The sequence below is a fragment of the Heliangelus exortis genome, chromosome 1 (genome assembly GCF_036169615.1).
Source record: "Heliangelus exortis chromosome 1, bHelExo1.hap1, whole genome shotgun sequence".
NCBI lineage: Eukaryota > Metazoa > Chordata > Aves > Apodiformes > Trochilidae > Heliangelus > Heliangelus exortis.
Genome location: NC_092422.1, coordinates 193986603 through 194012545, shown reverse-complemented (window position 1 = coordinate 194012545; position 25943 = coordinate 193986603). Strand labels below are relative to the sequence as shown.

The 25943-nt window shown below is 47.0% G+C and overlaps 2 protein-coding genes across 2 annotated transcripts; one reads left to right on the top strand and one right to left on the bottom strand.

Annotated features, from left to right (window-relative positions):
* The first annotated feature begins 6552 nt into the window (after positions 1-6552).
* LOC139791670 (endonuclease domain-containing 1 protein-like) lies at positions 6553-11171 on the top strand. Its single transcript, XM_071734208.1, is given in 3 exon segments — positions 6553-7057; positions 8571-8891; positions 10186-11171. Coding segments are annotated over 3 exon segments (879 nt in total). The 5' UTR covers positions 6553-7042; the 3' UTR covers positions 10729-11171.
* Positions 11172-14706: 3535 nt separating this feature from the next.
* LOC139791668 (endonuclease domain-containing 1 protein-like) lies at positions 14707-24488 on the bottom strand. The gene is made up of 3 exons (XM_071734205.1): positions 24298-24488; positions 16987-17307; positions 14707-15692 (listed from the first exon to the last, which is right to left on the bottom strand). The coding sequence occupies exons 2-3, from the start codon at positions 17272-17274 to the stop codon at positions 15150-15152; spliced, it is 831 nt and encodes a 276-aa protein (XP_071590306.1). The 5' UTR covers positions 17275-17307; positions 24298-24488; the 3' UTR covers positions 14707-15149.
* Between the last annotated feature and the right edge of the window lie 1455 nt (positions 24489-25943).

Genomic DNA, 25943 nt, shown 5'->3' with positions numbered 1-25943 from the left:
CCAAGAGTGGCCATAAGCTGACTCTTGACTTTTTCATTACCTCCATGAGCTGGCTCTTGGTTTAGCAGGAGGTCTGACTCAGACTGAGTCACTTGCACAAACAGCTTTTGACTTCACTTCTCAAGCACCCCAAATCTACATCTAGCCCACAGCTAGTTTAGCACAAGCTCATCTTCATGCCAGCTGATTTTCCAGTGCTAACAGCAGTTTGGGGCTTGCATAGCATGCAGAGGACTGCCCTAAACTCAGACAATCCAGAAAAGAAGAAAAAAGCATCTCTGGTCCTCACCTTTTGCTGGCCTCTCCAACCACCTCAAATGACTGCATCTGAGAACATTAAGACTGAATTGCACTAATTGCATCCTTCCTCCTACTCCTTTCTAGAGGATTTTTTTTCTGTTGTGCTCTCAGAACATCCTACCACACAGGAAAGGCATTTCCAGTGCTTTTCCAGCAGGTCTTCCTAGAGGATTACACAACTCCCTCAAAATTCCTGCTAGATTGACAAGACAAGGTCCTGAGGCAGCTATTGGGCTCCCCTTTGCCAGACTCAACAAACCTGGATCCCTCAACTTGTTTTCCTGATACCTGTGCCCCACGTCTGTGACCACCTTGGCAGCATCTTTCAGAGCAGCTCCAAACCAGTTAAGTCTCATCTGAATTTGGGAGCTGACATAGAATCATAGAATCATAGAATTGGCTGGGTTGGAAGGGACCTCAGAGATCATCAAGTCCAACCCTTGATCCACTCCCCCCGTGGTTCCCAGCCCATGGCACTGAGTGCCACATCCAGGCTCTTTTGAAATATCTCCAGGGATGGAGAATCCACCCCTTCCCTGGGCAGCCCATTCCAATGGCTGATCACCCTCTCCATAAAGAAATTCTTTCTCATGTCCAACCTAAACCTCCCCTGGCACAACTTGAGACCTCTTGTGCCCTCTTGTCTTGCTGAGGGTTTCCTGGGAAAAGAGCCCAACCCCCCCCTGGCTCCAACCTCCTTTCAGGGAGTTGGAGAGAGTGATGAGGTCTCCCCTGAGCCTCCTCTTCTCCAGCCTCAACACCCCCAGCTCCCTCAGCCTCTCCTCATAGGATCTGTGCTGGATCCCTTCCCCAGCCCAGTTGCCTCCTTTGGACCTGCTCCAGCACCTCAATCTCCTTCCTGAGCTGAGGAGGCCAGACCTGGACACAGGACTCAAGCTGTGGCCTCCCCAGAGCTGAGCACAGGGGCAGAATCCCTTCCCTGGACCTGCTGGCCACGCTGTTCCTGAGCCAGCCCAGGATGCCATTGGCCTTCTTGGCCACCTGGGCACACTGCTGGCTCCTGTTCAGCTTCCTGGCAATCCAGACTCCCAGGTCCCTCTCTGCCACTCTGTGCCCATCCTGGAGCTCCCCATGGGGTTGTTGTGGCCAAAGTGCAGGACCAGGCACTTGGCCTTGTTGAACCTCATCCTGTGGTGAACCTTATCATGAACCTCATCATACGTGGTGAAATCCAGGCCCTAATAGACAAATGTCTTCGAGGAAGAGAAATCAAAGAAGGATTAAGAAACAGATTGTATTGATATGTAAAGACATCTCATCCTCTTAAAACAGGGCCTCTATGAAACCACAATGAAGATCCTCACAACCTCAAAGAAAAGCTGTGAGTGTTTCTCTAGCTTGTGAAGAAGCTTTTATCACTGTGTGGTGGAGGGAAGGAAAACCCACAGGGTCAGGCTCCAGAGTTGCTTTAATCTCTTGGAACTTCCATTTTACCTGGGGGACACCTGTATGAGAGACTTTCCAGTCCAACCTACTACCCCAGGGCCCTTTGATTTCTTTCTCTTAACCAGAGCACACATCAGCTTGGTGCTGCTGCTCTTCTCTGGACAAAGTTTGCACCTTCCTGGAGGTGAGGGACCCACTGCCCATAAAGCTGAGCAAAGGGGCAGCAATGGGAAATGCTCCAAGCTTGGAGAGAAAGTGCATTTGCTCACAAAAAATCACCTTGACAGGCTGTGGTGATGTCTGGGGGTGATGATTTCAGGGACAGCATGCTCCTGGGTGGATCAAGGGAGACTTCTTTGAAGGAAAAGCAAATTGCAAGTCAGGGGTCTCGCGAGCTCCCAGAAATGCAAAGGACAAATCCCTGATCTCGCTGGATTTTTTTTACATGATTTTCCATTTTGTATTTGCTTAATGTAGCCCAACAGGAACCCATCTCTGGAGACACCTTTTTCTCTCCATTGAATACAAAGGGCAGATTTGGAAATATCTTTTTCAGAAAGCTGGGATGGGAGGAATGAGTCCCATAGGGTGAGATCCTGGCAATGGGCATCTTATTATTTCTTTCTCTGTAAGACTTGATAAAAGATTATTTTAAGATTTCTGTGTGACAGAAGATAGATACACACCCAGTGTTGTGATTTCCGTTCTGCATCCAGCTCCCAGACAAATATCCATTGTTTTCCTTGCTACCATCTCTCCATCCATCACCACCCAACCCCCAGAAGTCCAGGGCTGCATCTCTGGTGAGGGATTTGGGTTTTTGCCTCTCCCTCCCCAGCAGAGCCCAAACTGCTGCGTGAGGATCAGAAAGTGAAAATCAGGGAGTGATTTTTGGTCTCCAAAGCTGAAGAAAACTGAAAGAGGGAAAGTGAGCCCAGGCAACCTGACTGCTGTTGGCTGGTGAGGATTTGTAGGAGGGTGATGGGAGCTTCATTGGTGACAAGGAGGAGACCCCAGTGTCACCTCAAGTGTTACCTTGCACAGGGACCATGGCACTCAGTCTGGGGCAGTTAATATGACTAAAAGGACATAAAGCACTTGTCATCTTTCCCAGCTGAACTGGAATGTACCAAAACCCCTGCCTGGCATGGGGAAAGGAGGGCTTGAGCACATTTGTCTCCAAAATGCAAGAATTGCTGTAACTCAGCACTGAACATGTTGTGTGCAAGAAAAGCTCATGGTAAACTGTTGAATTTAAAACTGTTCTTGAAGGGATTAGGTAACCTAGTAAATCTTTTATATCCTTACCTTTTTCCTGGTTTTTTTCCTCCATATATTTGATATTTTCACATGGCAGTGATCTGGGGTTGTGTTGTTTCCACAGATGTTCCCTAGCAGCTGCTTGGCAGAGCTTCTTTGAGACCACTCCAGTGGTGGGGGGAGGAAGGGGCAGCTTCCCTCTGGGCACTTCCACACCATCTTTCCAGGATGTCTGACCACCACCCAACAGCTTCTGCTGGTTCAGTAGTGTGAACAAAACCAGTTGGCCTGGGCAGTCATCAGAGACCCCTTCTGGAACACTGGGGAGGGAGAGAAGAAGCAGCTGATGTCTCTGCTGCTCTTGTCAAATCTTTGGTCTGGTATGTGACAGTTTTTCAGCCCTCATGTAAATCTCATGCTGGTTCAAACACCTGGCAAGGATGACCATACCTGGCACAGCAGGAGGGTCAGAGGTTCATGTTTCAGCATCCCAATTGCTGGGAAAAAGTGTGAGCTGGCCCTGAGCTGCCTGCACTCCGTCTCTGCCCTCTCTCACATCAGCAGAGTAGCTCCCAAAAATAGAGGTGATGCACAGGTCAGTGAGGGTGGTGTGTCCAGTGGCCAGACATGTTCATATCCTGCCTGTGTCCATGGGATACCAGGATCTTCGCTGCCCTCTAAGGAGAACAGCCCAGAAACACATTTATCTCCTTCATCCACGTGTGCAAGTGAGGTTTCTGGTTTTTTTGCATCCTGTTTTCTCATGCACATTTGGCTCCTGCTGCTGTGATTTACTCCTTCCTGAAGACCTGCACTGCTCAATCTACTTAGCATCTCTTCAGCTCTTCTTTTGCTTCTTCCATGGAGCCCAGACTCAAGCCTTTGGTGGCAGCTCTTTTCCTGCAGTTCTCTCTTCTGACTCTGCTGATCCAACTCCCCTTTTTTGCTAAACTGCAGCCACAGGAGGTGGTGAAGTTTCCTTACATTTGGACACCCATCTCGTGGCTTGCACAGCAGCAGGATGGGCTGCAGTCATTTGGGTCAATAAAATGAGAAGTGAGGGAGATATCAGGAGAACATCCTCCTGGAGAAGTCAGACTGGGACTTTGTACACTTTTCCTGTTTCTTCTTCTACAGATCTCTGGACTCCCAACTGGGAGAAGACTGGAGGATCCAATAGGATTTTTCCACCCCTGACAGGCCTCAGGAGCAGGATGAAAGGTTTGTGGCTTCCTGATGTTCCTTGTGGTTATAACAACCCACTTGTTACAGTTTTCCTGATCTGTTTTCTGTATTTCAGGCACAGCTCATTTTTTGGATACGCTCAAGAAATTTGGCTGAGATGAACAAACAATGTGGACAAGTGGCAGAGTTTGTTTTCATCCCCATTAGCTCACAACTAAACCAGACTCATTTTCCTCCACTTCCAAAGGAAGAGTGGTCACAGAAGGATGTCAGACAGACAGAGCTAACCCAGGTGACCTTCCCTTGGTGCCTGTTCCACAGGGGAACTTTCTGCCATCCAAGGCTGGAAAATTGCTCTGCGTGGGATTTCTCCATCAGACCTTTGGAAAAGCCAAGCTCTTACACTGACAAAAAATAGCAGGACCAGACCCAGAGGTGGAATCTGGGATTTCAGGGAGTGAAATCCAATGTGAGGAACTGTTTCCCACTGATGCTTTTACTGTGCTGCAGGAGGGAGCATTTGCTAGATCAGAAAAACTGAACCCTCAGTGTTCAGAGACATGTGGGGTCAGACAGGCAGCTTGTGGCCTGGGAATTAGGGGTCTGTCTGACCAGAAATTGAAACTTTAAGATCACATAGTCATGTTCCCTTACAGCTTTTAATCAGTCTTTGTATCACCAGATCCCTTTATGTCTGCTCCAACATGCAGCTCAGGACAGGGAACCATTCATAGAGTCCCTGACTTCTGTCATCACCTTTCTGATGATTCTTGCTCTAAATCATTAACAACCTTTAGTCCCATTTCCACCCCACTAAGACTGTAGGAAAACAGCATCTCCTCTCCTGTTGCCCTGAGATCCAATAGGATTTTTCCACCTCTGACCTTACAAGCTGAAGAGAAGGAGTTTGGTCACTGGGGTCTGAGAGAGAGAAAACTGAGGGAGGTATCAGGAGAACATCCTCCAGGAGAAGCCAGATCAGGACTCTGATACACTTTCCCTAGAAAAGTGATGCACCTGCTTTGTCTTTACATCCATAACATAGGAAAAATATCTAGGAGAACTTATTCTATGAATCTTTGGACTCTGTACTGGGAGAAGACTGAAGGATCCAATAGGCTGGCAAATTGCTCTGTGTGGTATTTCTCCATCAGGCCTTTGGAAACACCAAGCTCTTGCACTGACAAAAAGCAGCAGGACCAGACCCAGAGGGCATTTCCACCCCACTAAGGCTGTGGGAAAAGAGCATCTCCCCTCCAGTTGTCCTGAGAGAGACCATAGGAGCCAACCCTTCTCATTCCTCCTGTCCTCTGAGGTCGAGAGAGCTCAGCCTACCAACCCTTGCTGTCTGCATCCACCCCTTCCCATCCCTTTTATCCATTCCTGTGGGCAGAAAACTGCCTCCAGCAAAGCTCCTGTCTGGGCAGCCTGGCACCCTGTTTGAGCAGGGGCTCAGCAGTGGCTCTACAGCAGCAAGCAGAGAGGGAGGTGTTCCCCCCAGGACCTGCAGGACAGCCTCAAGAAGTGCTGTTACAAAGCCTTGGTCATCAGGCAAGGGGAAATGTGCAGCCTGAGCATCTCAGTTCTGTTCTGAGAGGCTGCAGAAGAGCAGACCATGAACATCTGTGTGGCCTCAGAGAGGGGCTGCCTGGTCTGATGCCACCAGAGATGTTCTGCCTGGAACAGAAACTCGTGGAGGTGCTGCTGCAGCAGCCCTGATCCATGGGGAATGAGGAAATGGAAACGAAAATCTCCAGGCAAAGTTGTTTGCTTCTGACACGTGATGCTGCAGGTCAGCAAACTTGGGAGAAATTTTGAAGTAACAAATAGCAATTGTTTGCCATTTCTGGGGAGGTGTGAAGAAATCTCCCCTCAACAATATTTGTTTTGTTTGACTTCCCCTTTCTTGAAAAGGGGCAGATTTGTGACTGGGTATATATTGATTTGAGACTCCTGAGGGATCAGACAAATTTTCTCCAGGAAGAAGAGTGAAGAACCAGTTCATCTGCTTGTCCTGAGACTGCTTCAAGGTAAGCTCTTGCTCCTTCCCCAGCATTCACTGCAATATTTAAATTGTTTCCTTGGCTTGAGAATAATAAATACCTCAGATTAAGGGGGGACGCAGTAGCTGAGCTCTAACATCCCCTCTGAGGAGAAAATGAGAGTTTACGCACTGGATGCTGCAGCTCTTAAATATTTTGTATCAGGTAGGAGAAGAACTGAAGGAATGTCAGAAGGAAAGAATCTCAAGCAAAGAGAAGTAAAAATATGTAGAATCTGAGAGTGTTATTTAGAGGCAAAATAGAGTGGAAGAAGCTGGGGAATCATCACTACATGATGCAGTCCCTGGTCTTTCAGAGAAAAACTCAAATCAGGTCGAGTCCAGGCCAAACATGGAACAAGGAACACCATTCCCAAAGAAAGGAAACCACCCCACTATCAATAGGGCAACTCCAGAGGAGGGTAGAGCCAAGGTCTTATTGTGGCCCAGAGACATGGATTGGCTCAGAGGAGTAGAGAAATTTGCCCCAAGGTTATCAGAAATGCCACAAAACACTCTGCATAAATAAATTCCAGTTGCAGAGTCACCTGGAAAGTTCACACCAAACTCCTGAATTAGAGCTGGGAACTTACTGAGTGCCACAACTCTGCCCATGACCTTGCAAAAGAGCTCTGGAAAAACAACACAGCTCTTGGCTCCACCTCTGGAAAACCTTCCTCTGAAACCTGGCTGAGAAGTCGAGCAAAAGAGAATTATGGACACCTTAGCCTGCCTGGAGATAATATATAAACCCTTCAAGATCAAAACCAGTTTCAGGCTGTCACAGAGGCATTTGGGAATCCTCCTGGGAGCTGAGAGCAGAGCTGTGGGAATCATCACATTGATGTGATGGGTTTTCACACAGTAAATCGGCTTCTGTATCTCTGAAGGTAATTGCAGGTGTTTTAAGTTTGTGGAGGGCTGGTGCAAAAGAGAGACTTTTCAGAGGCTTTTCTGCTGGAGCTGGAGCAGATCTGTGGTGATCTAGAGAGCACTGTAAGAAATCTCTTCTTGTGGTTCACTTCTCTCAGTTTTCAGTCTTCACCTTCCTGAGACACTGCCAGTAAAGAGGTAATGGGCCAGATGCCTTGGGTCAGAGCAAGGGTATCTCATGCTCAATATCCTGAATCCAATGGGAAGTGATACACGAGGGTCAGGAAAAAGACTAGAAAAAGGGCAAATGTGCAAGGTGACATTGCAGGTCTGTCCTAGACCTCAGCTGAGACACTTCCTCAGGTGGGTTTTGTGTTCTCGAGGCCATGGCAGCTTTCTCCCCCACGAATCCCTTTAGGTGCTCATCTTGCCAGCCTGACTGCAAATGCTAATTATTTCCAAACCACCCAGTCAAATGTCTAGCAATGAAAATATCACTGTTACCACAAAGCCTGTAGTGCATCTGGTGGATGATAAAGCCCCTACACTGCTGCCAGCATCACAGGCAGATTTTAAGCAGGTTGCTGGCTGCTGAAAATCATATCAGCATCTGAGTAAGGCAAAACAGGTCCTGTTTCTGTTCAAGAAATAGAAATTCCTCCTCCAGTTCCTTTTCCTGTATAGGAAGAACAATCAGGAAAGCTGAAGATGTGGATCAGCAGGAATCCTGTGCAGCTGTGGAAAGAGCTGTCCCTCAGCATCTGCTTAGAGCAGCAGCCAGGGTGTCAGTGAGATCTCATCCCTTGTGCTTGCTGCTGGCACCTCCTGGGTCCCTTCTCTGTAAGTTCATTGTCACAGGTTGGACAATACAAAAATGAAATCTGAGCAGCAGAAAAACATTTCCCAATATTTGCTTTCTAAGAGCCAGGACTTCAAGCTGGACCACCTTGGGTGAAATACCTGACCTAACTCTAGGGGAGATTAATCCTTCAGTGGGTTGTGGGAGGTTCTCAGAGCAGAAGATGCTACACTGGAATAGAGGCTTCCAGCCCCTGGGTTGCTGCAGGATTTTTCCCCTACGGTCGTTGCAGAAAAACACAAATCAAATGAAAATCCTATTCAAAAGTGCTGGAATTCAGCACTCTGCCTTCCTGCTGAGTTCTTGGACAACACAGATAGGCTGGAAAGGTTTTCTTGTCCCTTGTGCCTCAGTTCTAAATAAACTTTGCTGTGTGAGCTGATAAGACATGAGGTGGGTGGGATCACTCCTCAGAGGGGGATGACTTCTTCCTCTGCTCTGCCTCCTCGAGGCACCTAAACCCTATATTACATTTCACCCTTTTTCCACTCTTGATTTTTCCATAGCCAGGAGGACAGGAGTTGTCCCCTCCTTGGTGTCTCAACGTCCCCCTCCTCTGCCAGCTGTGTCCCACAAGCACAAAACTGACCCCAGGCCTTGAGGAGCTTTCTCCCAGCTGAGTCTCTCTCTGCATTTCTCCTCCAGGTCAGCAAGAGCCCTGCAGGTGGAATCCTCCCCATGATGCTGTTGCTGCTGCTGCTGCAGGTCCTGGCCAGCTGCCTCTGGCTGGGCCACGGGGAGGTGGTGACCTCATTGGAACGTTCATGCCCTCAGTTTTTCTTCAACAAAACCCTCCCAAATGCAGCCCTAACACCTCAAAACCCAGGCTGGATCTGCCAACGTTATGAAAACAAGTAGTACTTTGCCACCCTCTACGACAGGGACCTGCGTATTCCTGTGTACTCTGCTTACCTCTACCAGCCTGGACCCAGCAAGAGATGTCAAATGTGGATGGTTGAGCCCCAGGTGAGTGTCCTTCCTCCAGCTTGTCACCCCCCAGTGACAAGATAAACAGCAACATTTAACCAAACTCTTCTTTCTCCTTGACTGAGGGGCCCCCTGGGTGGGATTCATCTCATCCAACTTCAAACACCTCCCACCCCAGGATGAGTCCGAGACCTCACCAGGAGGATTAGATGAATCATATACTAAAAGTGACTATTTTCCTACATTGACCTGAGATTAAGTCATACTACATCACATCACATTACATTACAAAGTCAAATGACCCCCTCTATGTGCCCTGTGGTGGGGACCAAATGCTGGGGAACAGATACGGCACCAAATCTGGTGCTGCACCACTGCTGCCTCTCTGTTCAGAGGGGATAAACACTTCTCTCTTTTCCTCCTGGACCATGGGCTCAGGTTACCTGCAAACTCTGTGATTTTGCTGACGTTCTTCAGAAGTCTTTTTGCAGAATTCAGGCTCCTTAGGTCTGTTTGGGGACTGTGATCTCCTTTAAGAGGCAAATCATTTCTTCAGCTTCTTCTCAGTGAAGCTGTATGAGGATCACCTCTGTGCTCCTGCTGCAGACCAGCTCTGGGACATTTGATTGAGACTGCATTAACAGATTCACTTGCACTGAGGCATTTTTGCTCACTGAGCAAACAGCTTCATCCTCACCATGAACTTCAGCCCTCCCAGGGACATCTCACCTCTAGGATGGGTTTTTTAACACATCTCCTTGTGTAGGGGGTTAGAGGAGGAGCAGGAACTGATGTTCCATTCCTGTGATACACCTGCAGCAAGCACACAAACTTCTTTCCAAGTGATGAGAAAAGCAGAAGATCAGAAGGGTCTGAGTCCTCCTCATCTCCTCCTAGTTGTTGTGTGGAGTCCATTGCTCCTCTGCTCATCCTCTTCCCATCCTCCCCACCCTCAAGATCTACCCAAGACTCCTGGCTTTCAGAGAAGATACCAGGATTTTGTTTCCCCTAAGCTTGTACAACAGTAGGATGTTAATAGAAAGGATTGAAAAAAAGGGATGAAAAGCTTTCATAGAGATAGAGAGAGCTCTTAGGGAAATGGCACTGAGCTGAGCAAAGGCCAGAGCTGCTGGAAGTCTGATTAGAGGTAGGTGATGAAGGTTGGATGTGATGAAGGGGGATGGGAGGAACTGGGAAGATACGGGATGTGGAGAAGGAAGGAAAGGGAACCAGATGTTGCAGGAGAGACACTCAGAGTCTTCTGCTGCAGGGAAATTTGCTCCATGACTCCCATCCCCAGTACTAACACCTTCTTTTCTTTTTATCTTTCAAGCTGATGGGTGAACAGTATCCCAAAACTATGGAAACAGAGTCATATCTCATACGTCAATTTAAAGTCAGTATACAGGAACTCAAAAATAGCCAGGCTGTCCTTACAGATTATGAGCATCTGGACGGTTTTCATCGTGGGCACTTGAACCCCTGCAGCCACAACATTGACCAGAGAAGCTGTACCTCTACCTTCACCCTCACCAACATTGTGCCTCAGAATGCAAAACTCAATCAAGGTGCCTGGAAAAAATATGAACTGACCACAATGAAAAATAAGACCAAGGGCTGTGCAGCCACCTATGTCATTGTGGGTGCTGTGCCTGGGAACAGCTTTTTTAACAACAGGGTTAATAATCCCAGCCACATCTGGTCAAGTGCTTGCTGTGTGACACCCTCAAACACCACCAAGGCTTGGGGGGCCATTGCTGAGAATACCAAGAATGAGGTTCAGGTACTCAGTCTGGGGCAGCTGGAGAATAACTTGGCCCAGCTCTATCAGAAGGGAAGTGTTTCCCTGTTTGGCAGTGCCTGTCCCCGTCAATAAGCCCCATTTCACATCCTGGGTGTAAAAACCTCAGGAGCCTTGGCCACTAGCAGCATCACCTCATGTCCTCTGCAGCATCTCTCCTGCTTCCTGCTCCTCTGCTTTTCCAGCTCTGGCAGCACACTTCATGTGACCCAGTCCCATTTCATCAAGTAGTTAAAATTGCTCTTGGAAGCCTCTGTTGCTGAGGAAGGGAATCCCAACAATGTCTGGGGGTGTTGATCATCCTGCACCTCTCTCCTCCTCAGGCAGGACACCTCCTTGGTAGGAAGTTGCTTCTCTGCTCCTTTGCAGATGACACCCAAGGGAATTGTTACTCTCATTTAAATAATGACTTGGCTGCCTTTGAGACATTTAGCACTAACACAGGGAGTGTGTTTACCAATGGCAACTCCAAACCTGTTACATCTGGCACTCCTAATAAATGACTGAGCTTTGCAAAAGTGTCTCAGTGGAAGAAGTCCTTGGTGGGTCTCTGAAACAGCCAAACATTTCCTGTGACTGATGGCTACACCCTACAAATGGAAGGGAGGAATTGGTTGGGTGTCAATGATAGCATCATGTTAGAGATAAATTTCTTTCTCATGACTTTGTGTAGAAAAGTAGCACTTGTGATTTGGGAAATGGAGCTTGCTCTGTGCAATACCACCCTGCAACCCCTTCTGTGCAGAAATGGATATTAAAGCAAATATCTCAACCTACTGTGTGGATTGGCTTTTTGCACACCAGGTAATGGACCCCACTTTTGGGACAACGTTATCACCCCCACTGTTAGGCCTGGCCTTGGCCAGAGGAGGGTCCAGCTTTGGAGCTCTGGGGACCTTCTCTCAGCTTCTCACAGGAACCACCCCTGTGGATGCACCCATTCCTTTATCTGTTTTTACCTGTGCTGGAACACCAGTCACAGCACATGTAGATAGAAGATGTCTCTTAACATCACGAGGCACTCCCCCAGTATGAGCAGCTGCAAAGACACAGGCTGGAAAGATGTCACAGCATCACAGAATGTTTAGGGTTGGAAGAGATCATCCAGTCAATGGAAACATGAACATATTTTAGACCTGAACTGGAATCTTATTGCCTTCTGCTCTCTGTATCACAGCCACCCAACTCTTCTCCCTCAACCTCCACCAGCCCATGGTCCCCCCCTGGGGATGGCTGCTGCCACACTGTGCGTTAACTGGCAGAGGAAACCACTGGTGTCACAGTGACTGGAACACACCATGAGAACAAGCATGATGAACAAGAAGGGATGATTTTCTCAGAAGCTCCATGTGGAATCTTGCTCCACTATCTTGTGAGCTGCCCCACCATACCTCTCCTGGAGATGCTCCCACCTCTCATGCCACCCGCTGGGGCAGGGAGAAAAGGTTTGGTTCCCACTTTTGATCCCTCTTGGATCAAAAGGAAAAAAAAATTTTTCCTTTTTATTTTTTTTTTTTTTTTCTTTTTCCCCCAAAAGGAAAACCCTTTTTCACTCTACCAGGTGTCTCTGGTGGAGCTGACTCCATCAGGCTGATGATGGGGACAGACCCACCCCACACCTGAATACCATCAATGGAAATGCTGTTGCCTTTCAAACCTGCATCAGGCTCTGGGAACTTGACTGATTCCAACACCACAGGGCAGCTGTTGTTGGAAGGCTTAGAGCCCATGTAACTTTTTAAGGCTTCAGAAAGAGTTCACCACAGTCCCAGCCATGCAGCAGTGGCTTTGTCACACCACGTTGCTAAATCCCACAGTTGGACCCTGATTTTGTCCCATATCTCAGAATTGGATACATTCTGCAATTTTGAAGAGGGCTTTTTCTCCTGGGCCCATAAAAGCAATGCTCAAATATCAAAACATCTTTCTGTTCCATTTTAAGAGAATTTCCCATCTCTAGTTCTTGGCTGCTTACCTCCTGTCCTGCATTGAGGCAACTGATGGTGCACAACGATTATTTTTTTTTCTTTCACAAATCCCCTTTAGTTCAGAAGAGTTATGCCACCAGAACAGACTCCCATCTCATTTTATTCTAGTCCTGATGAGGGCACCATTTGTGGTGTACAATTCACAACTCAGTAGTTTTTCCTTGCTGAGGTGAAGTTTATCCATCTGAGGGTCCATTTATACTCTAGCACTTGCCCAGGGCCCTCGCCAAGTTCCTCCCAAAGATCCTCCCACCAAGGTTTTGATGTTTTCCCACTGTTTTCCCGTGATTTTCCACCATTCCTTTTTGCTAAACAAGTGGCTTCATTAGCACATCCCTTTCTTTTTGCTCACAAGATCTTTGTCACCTCCCACAAGGTGTGAACTGCAGAGATTACAATGATGACAACGAAATTAAAGGAGGGTTTCTGAGCTGGAAGCACATCTTACTGCCTCATGTTGAGCTTCTCATCAACCATCACCCCTAAATTCTTCTCAGAGGTCTTTGCAATAGTCTCCACCCAACCTGTATTTCTGTTTGGGATTCCCAACACATTTGACATAATGTTTTTTGGGATTATAGGAGATTGTATTATCTGTGGAGCCATGAATCACAGTAAATGTTTGGCTGTTTCAGAGACCCACCAAGGACTTCCACTGAGACACTGGGAGGTCTCGTTCTGTTGGGTTTTGCTTATCTTTAGTTTGTATTAACTTGTGCAAATTTATCATCCCAGCCCTTGATACTGATAAATTTGAAAAGCAAGAAAGGGGGAGATGTGTGAGGTGGCAAAGGTACCATGAGTGATAAGAAAGGAATGTGCTAATGAATCCACTTGGTTACCAAAAAGGGTGGTGCAAAATCATTGGAAAACAATGGAAAACCACCAAAACCTTGGTGGGAGGATCTTTGGGTGGATCTTGGGGAGCTACCTGGGAAAGGGCTAGAGTACAAATGGACCTTCAGATGAATAAACTTTTGTCTCAGTTTGGAAAAAAAGTGAGTCCATGAAATTGTACCTCACAGCACTTGATTTACTTTGTTGTTATCTCATCTTTGCCTTTATGATGCTTTGAAACCTGGAGACATGACCCTGCTGATGGGGTGCCTTGGCCTGCAGTGCCTTTCCAGATGTCCCCCAAAATCAGAGTCAGCAAGAGAGGGGGGGGATTTATTGCACAGGGATTTAGGTATCTACAAATCAGACATGTGTGACTGAGCTCTCAGCTTACACTGCCTTTGGACTCAGTGCAGAATAAACAGTTTTATTTTTGAAACATTTTAAACAGTTTCACAGCTTCTATTTGAGTAATTTGAGCCAACATGAACTTATCTCTGGAGGCAACTTTTTCTCTCCATTGACTAAATTGGGAAGATTTGGAGCTCTTTTTTTCAAATGCCTGGGCTAGGATCAATGTATCCCATAGAGTGAGATCCTGGCAATGGGTATCTTATTATTTTTTCCTTTTTAAGATTGTATGTGATTATTTCAAGACTTCCATGTGCCAGAAGATAGATACACACATGGTGGTGTGATTTCCCTTCTGCATCCAGCTCCCAGGCAAATATCCATTGTTTTCCTTGCTGCCAACTCTCCATCCATCACCACCCAACCCCCAAAAGTCCAGGGCTGCATCTGTAGTGGGGAAGCATCCACAGGGGTGGTTCCTGTGAGAAGCTGAGAGAAGGTCCCCAGAGCTCCAAAGCTGGACCCTCCTCTGGCCAAGGCCAGGCCTAACAGTGGGGGTGATAACGTTGTCCCAAAAGTGGGGTCCATTACCTGGTGTGCAAAAAGCCAATCCACACAGTAGGTTGAGATATTTGCTTTAATATCCATTTCTGCACAGAAAGGGTTGCAGGGTGGTATTGCACAGAGCAAGCTCCATTTCCCAAATCACAAGTGCTACTTTTCTACACAAAATCATGAGAAAGAAATGTATCTCTAACATGATGCTATCATTGACACCCAACCAATTCCTCCCTTCCATTTGTAGGGTGTAGCCATCAGTCACAGGAAATGTTTGGCTGTTTCAGAGACCCACCAAGGACTTCTTCCACTGAGACACTTTTGCAAAGCTCAGTCATTTATTAGGAGTGCCAGATGTAACAGGTTTGGAGTTGCCATTGGTAAACACACTCCCTGTGTTAGTGCTAAATGTCTCAAAGGCAGCCAAGTCATTATTTAAATGAGAGTAACAATTCCCTTGGGTGTCATCTGCAAAGGAGCAGAGAAGCAACTTCCTACCAAGGAGGTGTCCTGCCTGAGGAGGAGAGAGGTGCAGGATGATCAACCCCCCCAGACATTGTTGGGATTCCCTTCCTCAGCAACAGAGGCTTCCAAGAGCAATTTTAACTACTTGATGAAATGGGACTGGGTCACATGAAGTGTGCTGCCAGAGCTGGAAAAGCAGAGGAGCAGGAAGCAGGAGAGATGCTGCAGAGGACATGAGGTGATGCTGCTAGTGGCCAAGGCTCCTGAGGTTTTTACACCCAGGATGTGAAATGGGGCTTATTGACGGGGACAGGCACTGCCAAACAGGGAAACACTTCCCTTCTGATAGAGCTGGGCCAAGTTATTCTCCAGCTGCCCCAGACTGAGTACCTGAACCTCATTCTTGGTATTCTCAGCAATGGCCCCCCAAGCCTTGGTGGTGTTTGAGGGTGTCACACAGCAAGCACTTGACCAGATGTGGCTGGGATTATTAACCCTGTTGTTAAAAAAGCTGTTCCCAGGCACAGCACCCACAATGACATAGGTGGCTGCACAGCCCTTGGTCTTATTTTTCATTGTGGTCAGTTCATATTTTTTCCAGGCACCTTGATTGAGTTTTGCATTCTGAGGCACAATGTTGGTGAGGGTGAAGGTAGAGATACAGCTTCTCTGGTCAATGTTGTGGCTGCAGGGGTTCAAGTGCCCACGATGAAAACCGTCCAGATGCTCATAATCTGTAAGGACAGCCTGGCTATTTTTGAGTTCCTGTATACTGACTTCAAATTGACGTATGAGATATGACTCTGTTTCCATAGTTTTGGGATACTGTTCACCCATCAGCTTGAAAGATAAAAAGAAAAGAAGGTGTTAGTACTGGGGATGGGAGTCATGGAGCAAATTTCCCTGCAGCAGAAGACTCTGAGTGTCTCTCCTGCAACATCTGGTTCCCTTTCCTTCCTTCTCCACATCCCGTATCTTCCCAGTTCCTCCCATCCCCCTTCATCACATCCAACCTTCATCACCTACCTCTAATCAGACTTCCAGCAGCTCTGGCCTTTGCTCAGCTCAGTGCCATTTCCCTAAGAGCTCTCTCTATCTCTATGAAAGCTTTTCATCCCTTTTTTTCAATCCTTTCTATTAACATCCTACTGTTGTACAAGCTTAGGGGAAACAAAATCCTGGTATCTTCTCTGAAAGCCAGGAGTCTTGGGTAGATCTTGAGGGTGGGGAGGATGGGAAGAGGATGAGCAGAGGAGCAATGGACTCCACACAACAACTAGGAGGAGATGAGGAGGACTCAGACCCTTCTGATCTTCTGCTTTTCTCATCACTTGGAAAGAAGTTTGTGTGCTTGCTGCAGGTGTATCACAGGAATGGAACATCAGTTCCTGCTCCTCCTCTAACCCCCTACACAAGGAGATGTGTTAAAAAACCCATCCTAGAGGTGAGATGTCCCTGGGAGGGCTGAAGTTCATGGTGAGGATGAAGCTGTTTGCTCAGTGAGCAAAAATGCCTCAGTGCAAGTGAATCTGTTAATGCAGTCTCAATCAAATGTCCCAGAGCTGGTCTGCAGCAGGAGCACAGAGGTGATCCTCATACAGCTTCACTGAGAAGAAGCTGAAGAAATGATTTGCCTCTTAAAGGAGATCACAGTCCCCAAACAGACCTAAGGAGCCTGAATTCTGCAAAAAGACTTGTGAAGAACGTCAGCAAAACCACAGAGTTTGCAGGTAACCTGAGCCCGTGGTCCAGGAGGAAAAGAGAGAAGTGTTTATCCCCTCTGAACAGAGAGGCAGCAGTGGTGCAGCACCAGATTTGGTGCCGTATCTGTTCCCCAGCATTTGGTCCCCACCACAGGGCACATAGAGGGGGTCATTTGACTTTGTAATGTAATGTGATGTGATGTAGTATGACTTAATCTCAGGTCAATGTAGGAAAATAGTCACTTTTAGTATATGATTCATCTAATCCTCCTGGTGAGGTCTCGGACTCATCCTGGGGTGGGAGGTGTTTGAAGTTGGATGAGATGAATCCCACCCAGGGGGCCCCTCAGTCAAGGAGAAAGAAGAGTTTGGTTAAATGTTGCTGTTTATCTTGTCACTGGGGGGTGACAAGCTGGAGGAAGGACACTCACCTGGGGCTCAACCATCCACATTTGACATCTCTTGCTGGGTCCAGGCTGGTAGAGGTAAGCAGAGTACACGGGAATACGCAGGTCCCTGTCGTAGAGGGTGGCAAAGTAATACTTGTTTTCATAACGTTGGCAGATCCAGCCTGGGTTTTGAGGTGTTAGGGCTGCATTTGGGAGGGTTTTGTTGAAGAAAAACTGAGGGCATGAACGTTCCAATGAGGTCACCACCTCCCCGTGGCCCAGCCAGAGGCAGCTGGCCAGGACCTGCAGCAGCAGCAGCAACAGCATCATGGGGAGGATTCCACCTGCAGGGCTCTTGCTGACCTGGAGGAGAAATGCAGAGAGAGACTCAGCTGGGAGAAAGCTCCTCATGGCCTGGGGTCAGTTTTGTGCTTGTGGGACACAGCTGGCAGAGGAGGGGGACGTTGAGACACCAAGGAGGGGACAACTCCTGTCCTCCTGGCTATGGAAAAATCAAGAGTGGAAAAAGGGTGAAATGTAATATAGGGTTTAAGTGCCTTGAGGAGGCAGAGCAGAGGAAGAAGTTATCCCCCTGTGAGGAGTGATCCCACCCACCTCATGTCTTATCAGCTCACACAGCAAAGTTTATTTAGAACTGGGATACAGTGAGACAAAGGACAAGAAAACCTTTCCAGCCTATCTGTGTTGTCCAAGAACTCATCAGGAAGGCAGAGTGCTGAATTCCAGCACTTTTGAATAGGATTTTCATTTGATTTGTGTTTTTCTGCAACGACCGTAGGGGAAAAATCCTGCAGCAACCCAGGGGCTGGAAGCCTCTATTCCAGTGTAGCATCTTCTGCTCTGAGAACCTCCCACAACCCACTGAAGGATTAATCTCCCCTAGAGTTAGGTCAGGTATTTCACCCAAGGTGGTCCAGCTTGAAGTCCTGGCTCTTAGAAAGCAAATATTGGGAAATGTTTTTCTGCTGCTCAGATTTCATTTTTGTATTGTCCAACCTGTGACAATGAACTTACACAGCAGGGACCCAGAAGGTGCCAGCAGCAAGCACAAGGGATGAGACCTCACTGACACCCTGGCTGCTGCTCTAAGCAGATGCTGAGGGACAGCTCTTTCCACAGCTGCACAGGATTCCTGCTGATCCACATCTTCAGCTTTCCTGATTGTTCTTCCTATACAGGAAAAGGAACTGGAGGAGGAATTTCTATTTCTTGAACAGAAACAGGACCTGTTTTGCCTTACTCAGATGCTGATATGATTTTCAGCAGCCAGCAACCTGCTTAAAATCTGCCTGTGATGCTGGCAGCAGTGTAGGGGCTTTATCATCCACCAGATGCACTACAGGCTTTGTGGTAACAGTGGTATTTTCATTGCTAGACATTTGACTGGGTGGTTTGGAAATAATTAGCATTTGCAGTCAGGCTGGCAAGATGAGCACCTAAAGGGATTCGTGGGGGAGAAAGCTGCCATGGCCTCGAGAACACAAAACCCACCTGAGGAAGTGTCTCAGCTGAGGTCTAGGACAGACCTGCAATGTCACCTTGCACATTTGCCCTTTTTCTAGTCTTTTTCCTGACCCTCGTGTATCACTTCCCATTGGATTCAGGATATTGAGCATGAGATACCCTTGCTCTGACCCAAGGCATCTGGCCCATTACCTCTTTACTGGCAGTGTCTCAGGAAGGTGAAGACTGAAAACTGAGAGAAGTGAACCACAAGAAGAGATTTCTTACAGTGTTAGTGCTAAATGTCTCAAAGGCAGCCAAGTCATTATTTAAATGAGAGTAACAATTCCCTTGGGTGTCATCTGCAAAGGAGCAGAGAAGCAACTTCCTACCAAGGAGGTGTCCTGCCTGAGGAGGAGAGAGGTGCAGGATGATCACCCCCCCCAGACATTGTTGGGATTCCCTTCCTCAGCAACAGAGGCTTCCAAGAGCAATTTTAACTACTTGATGAAATGGGACTGGGTCACATGAAGTGTGCTGCCAGAGCTGGAAAAACAGAGGAGCAGGAAGCAGGAGAGATGCTGCAGAGGACATGAGGTGATGCTGCTAGTGGCCAAGGCTCCTGAGGTTTTTACACCCAGGATGTGAAATGGGGCTTATTGACGGGGACAGGCACTGCCAAACAGGGAAACATTTCCATTCTGATAGAGCTGGGTCAAGTTCTTCTCCAGCTGCCACAGATCGAGCACCTGAACATTATTCTTGGTATTCTCAGCAATGGCCCCCCAAGCCCTGATGGATCCTGACGTCGTTACACAGCAGGCACTTGACCAGATGTGGCTGGGTATATTCAATCCCTTTGGGAGTTTGCTTTTCCCAGGCACAGCACCTGTGACAACGTAAGTGCTTGAGCAGTTTTGGGTCTTATTTTTCATTGTGGCGTTTTCATATTTTTTCCAGGCACTTTGGTTGAGTGTTTTATTCTGAGGCACTGCATTGGTGAGGGTGCAGGTAGATTTAAGGCTGGCATTTGAATTTGTATGGCTGCAGGGGTACAAATGGCCACAGTGAAAATCCGTTTGGTTTTTGTAGTCTTCACTGACAGCCTGACTTCCCCTCAGTACTTCAGGTGTGATACGTAAAACGGTTTTGACATAACCCTCTGTTTTCATATCTTTGGTTAAATTCCGTCTTATCAGCTTGACAGGTAAAGAAGAGAAGAAGGTGTTAGTTTTGGGGATGGGAGTCATGGAGCAAATTTTCCTGGAGCAGAAGTCTCCAAGTGTCAAGCACCAATTTTTGTCTTCTCATTATAGGTGACAAATTCATGAATCAGAGAGAAATCATAAAGCTGCCACTCTCCAGTGAATGGAGCAGATTATTTAAAAAAATGAATCTCAGAATCTGACTGATCTCCGTTGTACCTGTTACCTTTGAAACCCAGCCTGCAGCCTGTGGTGGGAGTACAGTTGGACACATGAGACAATGAGCATTTTCCAGTCCCAGGTTTGAAAGGTGACTTTAGTGAGACATCTCTCCTGTCACATCTGCTTCCCTTCCTTCCTTTCTCCACATCCAGCATCTGCTCAGGGCTCTTCCCAGTTCCTCCCAACCCAAACCTTCATCACATCCAAACTTTATCACCTACATCTAATCACACTGCCAGCAGCCCTGGCCTTTGCTCAGCACTGCCACGTTTCCACAAGAGCTCTCTCCATCCCTGTGAAATGTTCTACTCCCTTTTTTAAACCCCATCTATTAACTCCCTACTATTGCACCAGTTTAGGGAAAACAACACCCTGATACCCTCTTTGGATGCTGGGGGTCTCAGAGAGACCTCTGCACCTCTCAGGTGCAGAGGATGAGCACATGAGTCCACAGGACAAGGACTCACTTCCTCTAAATAACAATTGAGCTGCTTTTCTTTTCTTTTTAAACTGTAACACTTGTCTTTTCATATTTTCACATGTAGGCAAACACGTTGCCTACTGCTCCTGTACCTAGCAATGACCTGAATGTCCTTTTCTTTGTTTCAGAATTTTGTTGGGGTTTTTTTCAGTATGCAATATGCAGAGATCTGTGTGTGCAAAGGATTCTTCTGAACCAAGCCTGAGGCAATGGTGGTAAGGGGCAACTGCAGGTGGATGGAGATTTTGCACTTTTGACTTGACTGATACCAACCCTACTCACTTTTTCACTGCCTGGAATATCACTCAATAAATTCACAGTGTTAGTCCAACTCTCATCACTGAGTGCCTGTGCGTGGGCTTTTTCTCTGGTTCATCTCACCGGTGATTTTTTTTTTCTCCACACCTTTCTCATGCCATTTATAAACCCCAGTGGACCCTTCACTGCAAGCAAAGAGCTGTGCTAGGGTGCAAAACACCTCAGTATGAAATGGAAATCAAAGCCCAGCACAGCTGTTCCCCCAGACTTAGCTGCCTTTGCATGTTTTAGCAATCCTCTGGTCCTTGTCTTGGACAAGGTCCTTGTCTGGACCATGTCTTGGACAAGTAGTGATAGGAGTCATTTCCTTTGTTAAAGTGATGTAACGTGACTGAATGCCCCTATCAGGTAAATGCAGAAAAATGGTCACTTTTAGGATATGGCTCGTCTGATAATCCTTCTGATGTCTCAGAGACATCAGAGGAATCATGTGGTGAAGGTGTTTGAAGTTAAGATGAGATGAATCCCATCCAGCAGGCCCGTTTGTTGGGGATGGGAGGATGTGTTTGGTTCAGTGCTGCAGTTCATCTTCTAATGACTTGGGGGGGTGACATGCTGTAAGAGAGGACACTCACCTGGGGCTCAACCATCCATTGGCAACGACTTCCTTTGACATTTTGAGGTTTGTAGAGATAGGCAGAATACACAGGAATATGTAGGTCCCTGTTGTAGAGGGTGGCAAAGTAATACTTGTCCTGATAACTCTGGCAGATCCAGGATGCATTTCTAGGTGTTAAGGCACCGTTTGGGGGTGTTCCATTGAAAAAAAACTGAAGGCATTGACTTCCAGAGAAATTGGCTCCCACCACCTCCCCATGGCCCAGCCAGAGGCAGCTGGCCAAGACCTGCAACAGCAGCAGCAGCAGCATCATGGATTTCACCTGCAGGGCTCTTGCTGACCTGGAGGAGAGATGCAGAGAGAGACTGAACTGGGACAAAGCTCCTCCTTGTGCCTCTGGGACACAACTGGCAGGGGGGGTGGGACATGGGGAGGCTAAGGAGGGGATAACTTCTTTCCTGCTGGGTATTGAAATAGGCTGAAGATTAAAATAGGGCTTAGGTGCCTAGAGGAGGCAGCAGTGGGAGAAGGCAGCCCCTCAGAGGGGTGATCCAAATCCATCCCATGTCTTACCAGCTCACACAGCAAAGTTTGTGAGGAACTGAGGCACGGTGAGACATGGGACCAAAGCACCTTTTGCAGCCTATCCGTGTTGGTCAGGAGCTCAGTGGGAAGGCAGAGTACTGAATTCCAGCACTTCTGGGTTGGTTTTTGGTTTGGTTTGTGTTTTTTCTGTATTAGCTCTGGCAGGCCCTGTTTCAGTGTAGTATCTTGCTCCCTTCTAGGAGAATTCCCCATGGCCACCTCTCTGTGTGACAACTCTATACTCAGGACAAACAAACTGCTTGATGTAGTTGCCTTTATGTGATAGTTCATTTTAATGAAAAGGTTCATTTTAATGAAAGGGTTCATTTTACCCTTCCTTCCTCATTATCATCCATATGTGAATATTTGTATTTCACATTTTTATACAGTTACCTTTATGTCAATATTGATTTCAATATTACTTTAGTAATGTGTTGCCAGAAGGAGATGCTGACAATTCCCTCCCTCTCTGTCCCTCCAAGGAAAATGGGTGTATATTATCTTTTTAGCAATTTACCTTGAGCTCTCCTGTTCAGCCTGCTCAGTGCTGACCTATGGAAATCCTTGCACTTTGGAGACAAATATATTTCCTCCATCTTTTCCTTGTTTTATTCAGGCAATGGTTTTGGTGTATCACAGCTCCAGTGAAAAAGCTGGCACATGGTTTGGATAACTTTAGTTGTATGAACTCCACTGGACTGAGCATGGAAGAAGAAGAAGGCTGCTTGCCTGGGAGCAGAGGTAACATGCAGGCAGCTAAAACTGGGATGTAATGTGGGTGTAGAAGAGGAATCACAACCCTGTGTGTGTATCTATCTTCTGGCACATGAAAATCTTCAAATAATCTTTTCTCAAGCCTTACAAAGGAATAAATAATCAGATATCTGTTGCCAGGATCTCACCCTATGGGATTCACCAATCATCCTAGCTCAGGCATTTGAAAATGAGATTTCCAAATCTTTCCACTTTAGTCAATGGAGAGAAAAAGGTGTCTCCAGAGATAAGTTCATGTTGTCTCAAATTAAACAAATGTAAGATGTGAAACTCTGTAAGATGGTTGAAAAGGAAGTGTTTATTCTGTGTTGAGTACAAAGGCAGTGTAAGCTGAGAGCTCGGTCACAGATCTCTAAAGCCTTGTGCAATAAATCACCCCCTCTCTCTGTGTCACTCTGGTTTTTGGGGTACAGGTAGGAATCCAAGGCAGGTCAATTCCCACCACCACCACTGGGCTCATGTTTCAAAGCAGTTCTTTGCCACACAGCCAGGGAGAAGCTTGGTCCCTGCCCTGAGGTATGAAAATTACCAAAGGACCTCTGTGTCCTAACACTTGCTGTGGACCAGGGGAGCCTTCAGGTGCAGTCTGGTTCTGTCAAACCACTTGAAAAAAATGTTGTTAGCTTGAAGTTCAAGAAACTGAGCCCATGACTCAGGATGGGGAGGACTGGCAGCTTCCTCTCCAAGCTTGGAGCACGTCCCATTACTCCCACACAAATCTTTTATCAGCTTTATGGGCAGCGGGTCACTCAAGCCCAGAGAGTTTGGGCTGGAAAGTATCTCACACCCTGCATCATTCCCCAGGTAAAATGGAAATCTCAAGAGATTAAAGCAGCTCTGGAGCCTGAACCTGTGAGATTTCCTTCCTTCTACCACCCAGTGATAAAGCTTCTTCATAAGTTAGAGCAACACTCACAGCTGTTCCCTGATTTCTTGAGTGGGTTGGAAACTAATTCATGCTGTGGTTTCATTTGTAAGAGGACACATTAGTAAGAAGAAGAGGTGCCTTTACAGAATAATACAACCTGTTCATTAATCCTCCTTTGATTTCTACCCCTGGAAGACAATTGCATAACAGGCCTGGATTTCCCCATGTACGTGGGCTCCAAATTATGGGGTGACTTGATTGGTTTGGAGCTGCTCTGAGCTCTGCTGCCAAGGTGGTCAGGGAGCACTTCTCAGGAAAACAGATGAAAGAATTCAGGCTTGTTGAGTCTGGCAAAGGGGAGGATGAGAGGCAGCCCAAAACCTACCTACAGTTCCTTGGAAGTGCAAATGTAACAGAGTCAAGCTCTTTGTGGTAGAGCCAGACCCTGTAAGAAAGGGCAGCAGCCACAAGCTGTGGCTTGGGAGGTAAATATTTGCCAACAGATAAAAAATGGCTCCAGGCAGGTAGTACAGTTCTGTGACAAGTTCTTGGGAAATGGCAAATGATGAATTGTGCAGGTGACTCAAGTCTTATCTGCATGAAACCATGGTTAAATTGTCCAGACCTCACAGTGCTACCACTTCAAGCAGGAGGTTGAATTAGAGTCCTCCAGCTGATGTTTCCAACGAACATCTCCATGACCCTATGGTAGATGCACCTCCCACCTTCTCCTCCTGCAACCCTGCCACGACCCAGCACACTCAGTTCTTGTCTGGGAAATTCTAACAAGGCAATAGAGGCCCAAATTCCCTGGTCCTGAAAGCTGCACATTGAAGTCTTTCTGCATCCCAAATCCACAGAAAACTACACCACATACCTCAGAGAGCCTGGAGGAGGGCAGCTTTCCAGATCCCGGGTTCAGGGTCCTTGGGGGGAGATACTTGCCTGTCAGATGCAATCCAAGTGCCTCCACAAGGAGAGACCAAGGATGTCCAGCTGCCTCTGCACAAACCCAACTCCTCTGCGAGCTGTGAAAAATTGCTCTTGAGCAAGAACTGTGCTCCAAGTGTTGGGCAGCAGCAGGCCAGCCCCCTGTGCAATGGACACAGACTGGGCTACCCCACTTTATTTATCCCAAGGGTAATTGGCGGTTACGTCAATGCAAAGATTTCCAGGTAGGAAGCTGGCTCAGTCTTTGTGGAATTCAGGTTGTTGATTGGGAGTGGAAATACATTGGAGCAAACTCCAGAGGAAGAGTCTCATCACTAATGAGACAGAGCAGCCCCTGTGCTCAGGGGTTGAGGTTTGGGTCATCTCTGCTGGACTTGGCATCCTCTGAATCCCATGGATGTGGCATGGCAGGGAGAGCCAGCTGGCCAAGGTGGGCAACCCTGCTCTGCACCTCACTTCTGAGGATGCCAACTCTTGTTGTTGAGTGCTCACTGTCTCTAGCCAGAAGGGATGGGATAAAGCTGCATTGTGGTTGGGTGGCAGATCCTGCTGGAGATCCTTCATCTTTAGAAGACAGATGTGATTTAAGAGGGAGCCCTCAGAGATGCTGAAGCCACCAGGAGAGACCTAGTTCCTGTCAAGTGTAATCTTAAAGTGTGTGTTTTGGCATTTTATCTCCTTGTGACTTTCTTGCCATTATCAAAAAACCCAGACTTCTAAGTAAACTGATCCTTCATTCATAAATCTTGCTCAGTGCCCACACTCACTGATTCCTGAATGTATTTGTGATAGATGGATCCAGGTGTAACACTTCCCTTTTGGGCAGGTGATCAAGGCACTGGGTATTAAATGCTAAAAGGACATCAGGAGACTAATTTTAGGAGCAAATTCAATGACTTCCTAAGTTTGAGTTGGAATCAGTGTTGAAGAGAGCAGCAGCAAGCAGTCTGCTGTTCCCAGCTGTAGGGAGATGCTTTTCCTCACGTGGATGGGAAGCAGAAGCCAAGCACTTGAGTCAAGTGCATATGGTGGGAGTTAGAATTTTGCCTTCTGAGTACCTGAGACAGAAGATGATGATGTTTTCCAAGAGAATATCAAGGGTGTATATGTCAAAGGCTGTGACTTGTAATAAAAAAAAACTCCTCCCTACTACTCTTGTTGTTTGGAACGAGACAACGTTCTGTGGGCAGCTCTCTAATGCCAACCCTATGTGGGACACCTCTGTTTGGTCAACTCCACGTTCCACACAGCTCAACAGAGCTCATTAGAAGTAGCTGCCTTTATCTCATTGCTAATTTTATATATATTATCTCCTAGCATTACATCAACATTCTTTGAATATTTGGATTTCATGCGTGAATTAGGTGCCTTGATCACATGTTGCCTTGATTTCATCATTGATTTAGATATTATTTTATCAGTTACTCACCGGAAACCGTGGCAGAGCAATGTGGACACCTCTGATGACAGAACACAATGAGGACATGTGATTAATTTGCTTGCATGTGATTAATTTGCTTGCATGTGGTCCAAACTCTGTGACTTGTCATTTCTTACAGGTCTGTTTGACCC

Excerpts from the sequence above, each read along its gene's own strand:
- LOC139791668 (XM_071734205.1), bottom strand. The coding sequence starts at position 17,274 with ATGATGCTGTTGCTGCTGCTGCTGCAGGTCCTGGCCAGCTGCCTCTGG. Across the intron at positions 15,693-16,986 it reads TGTGGATGGTTGAGCCCCAG|CTGATGGGTGAACAGTATCC; the intron begins GTGAGTGTCCTT and ends TTATCTTTCAAG.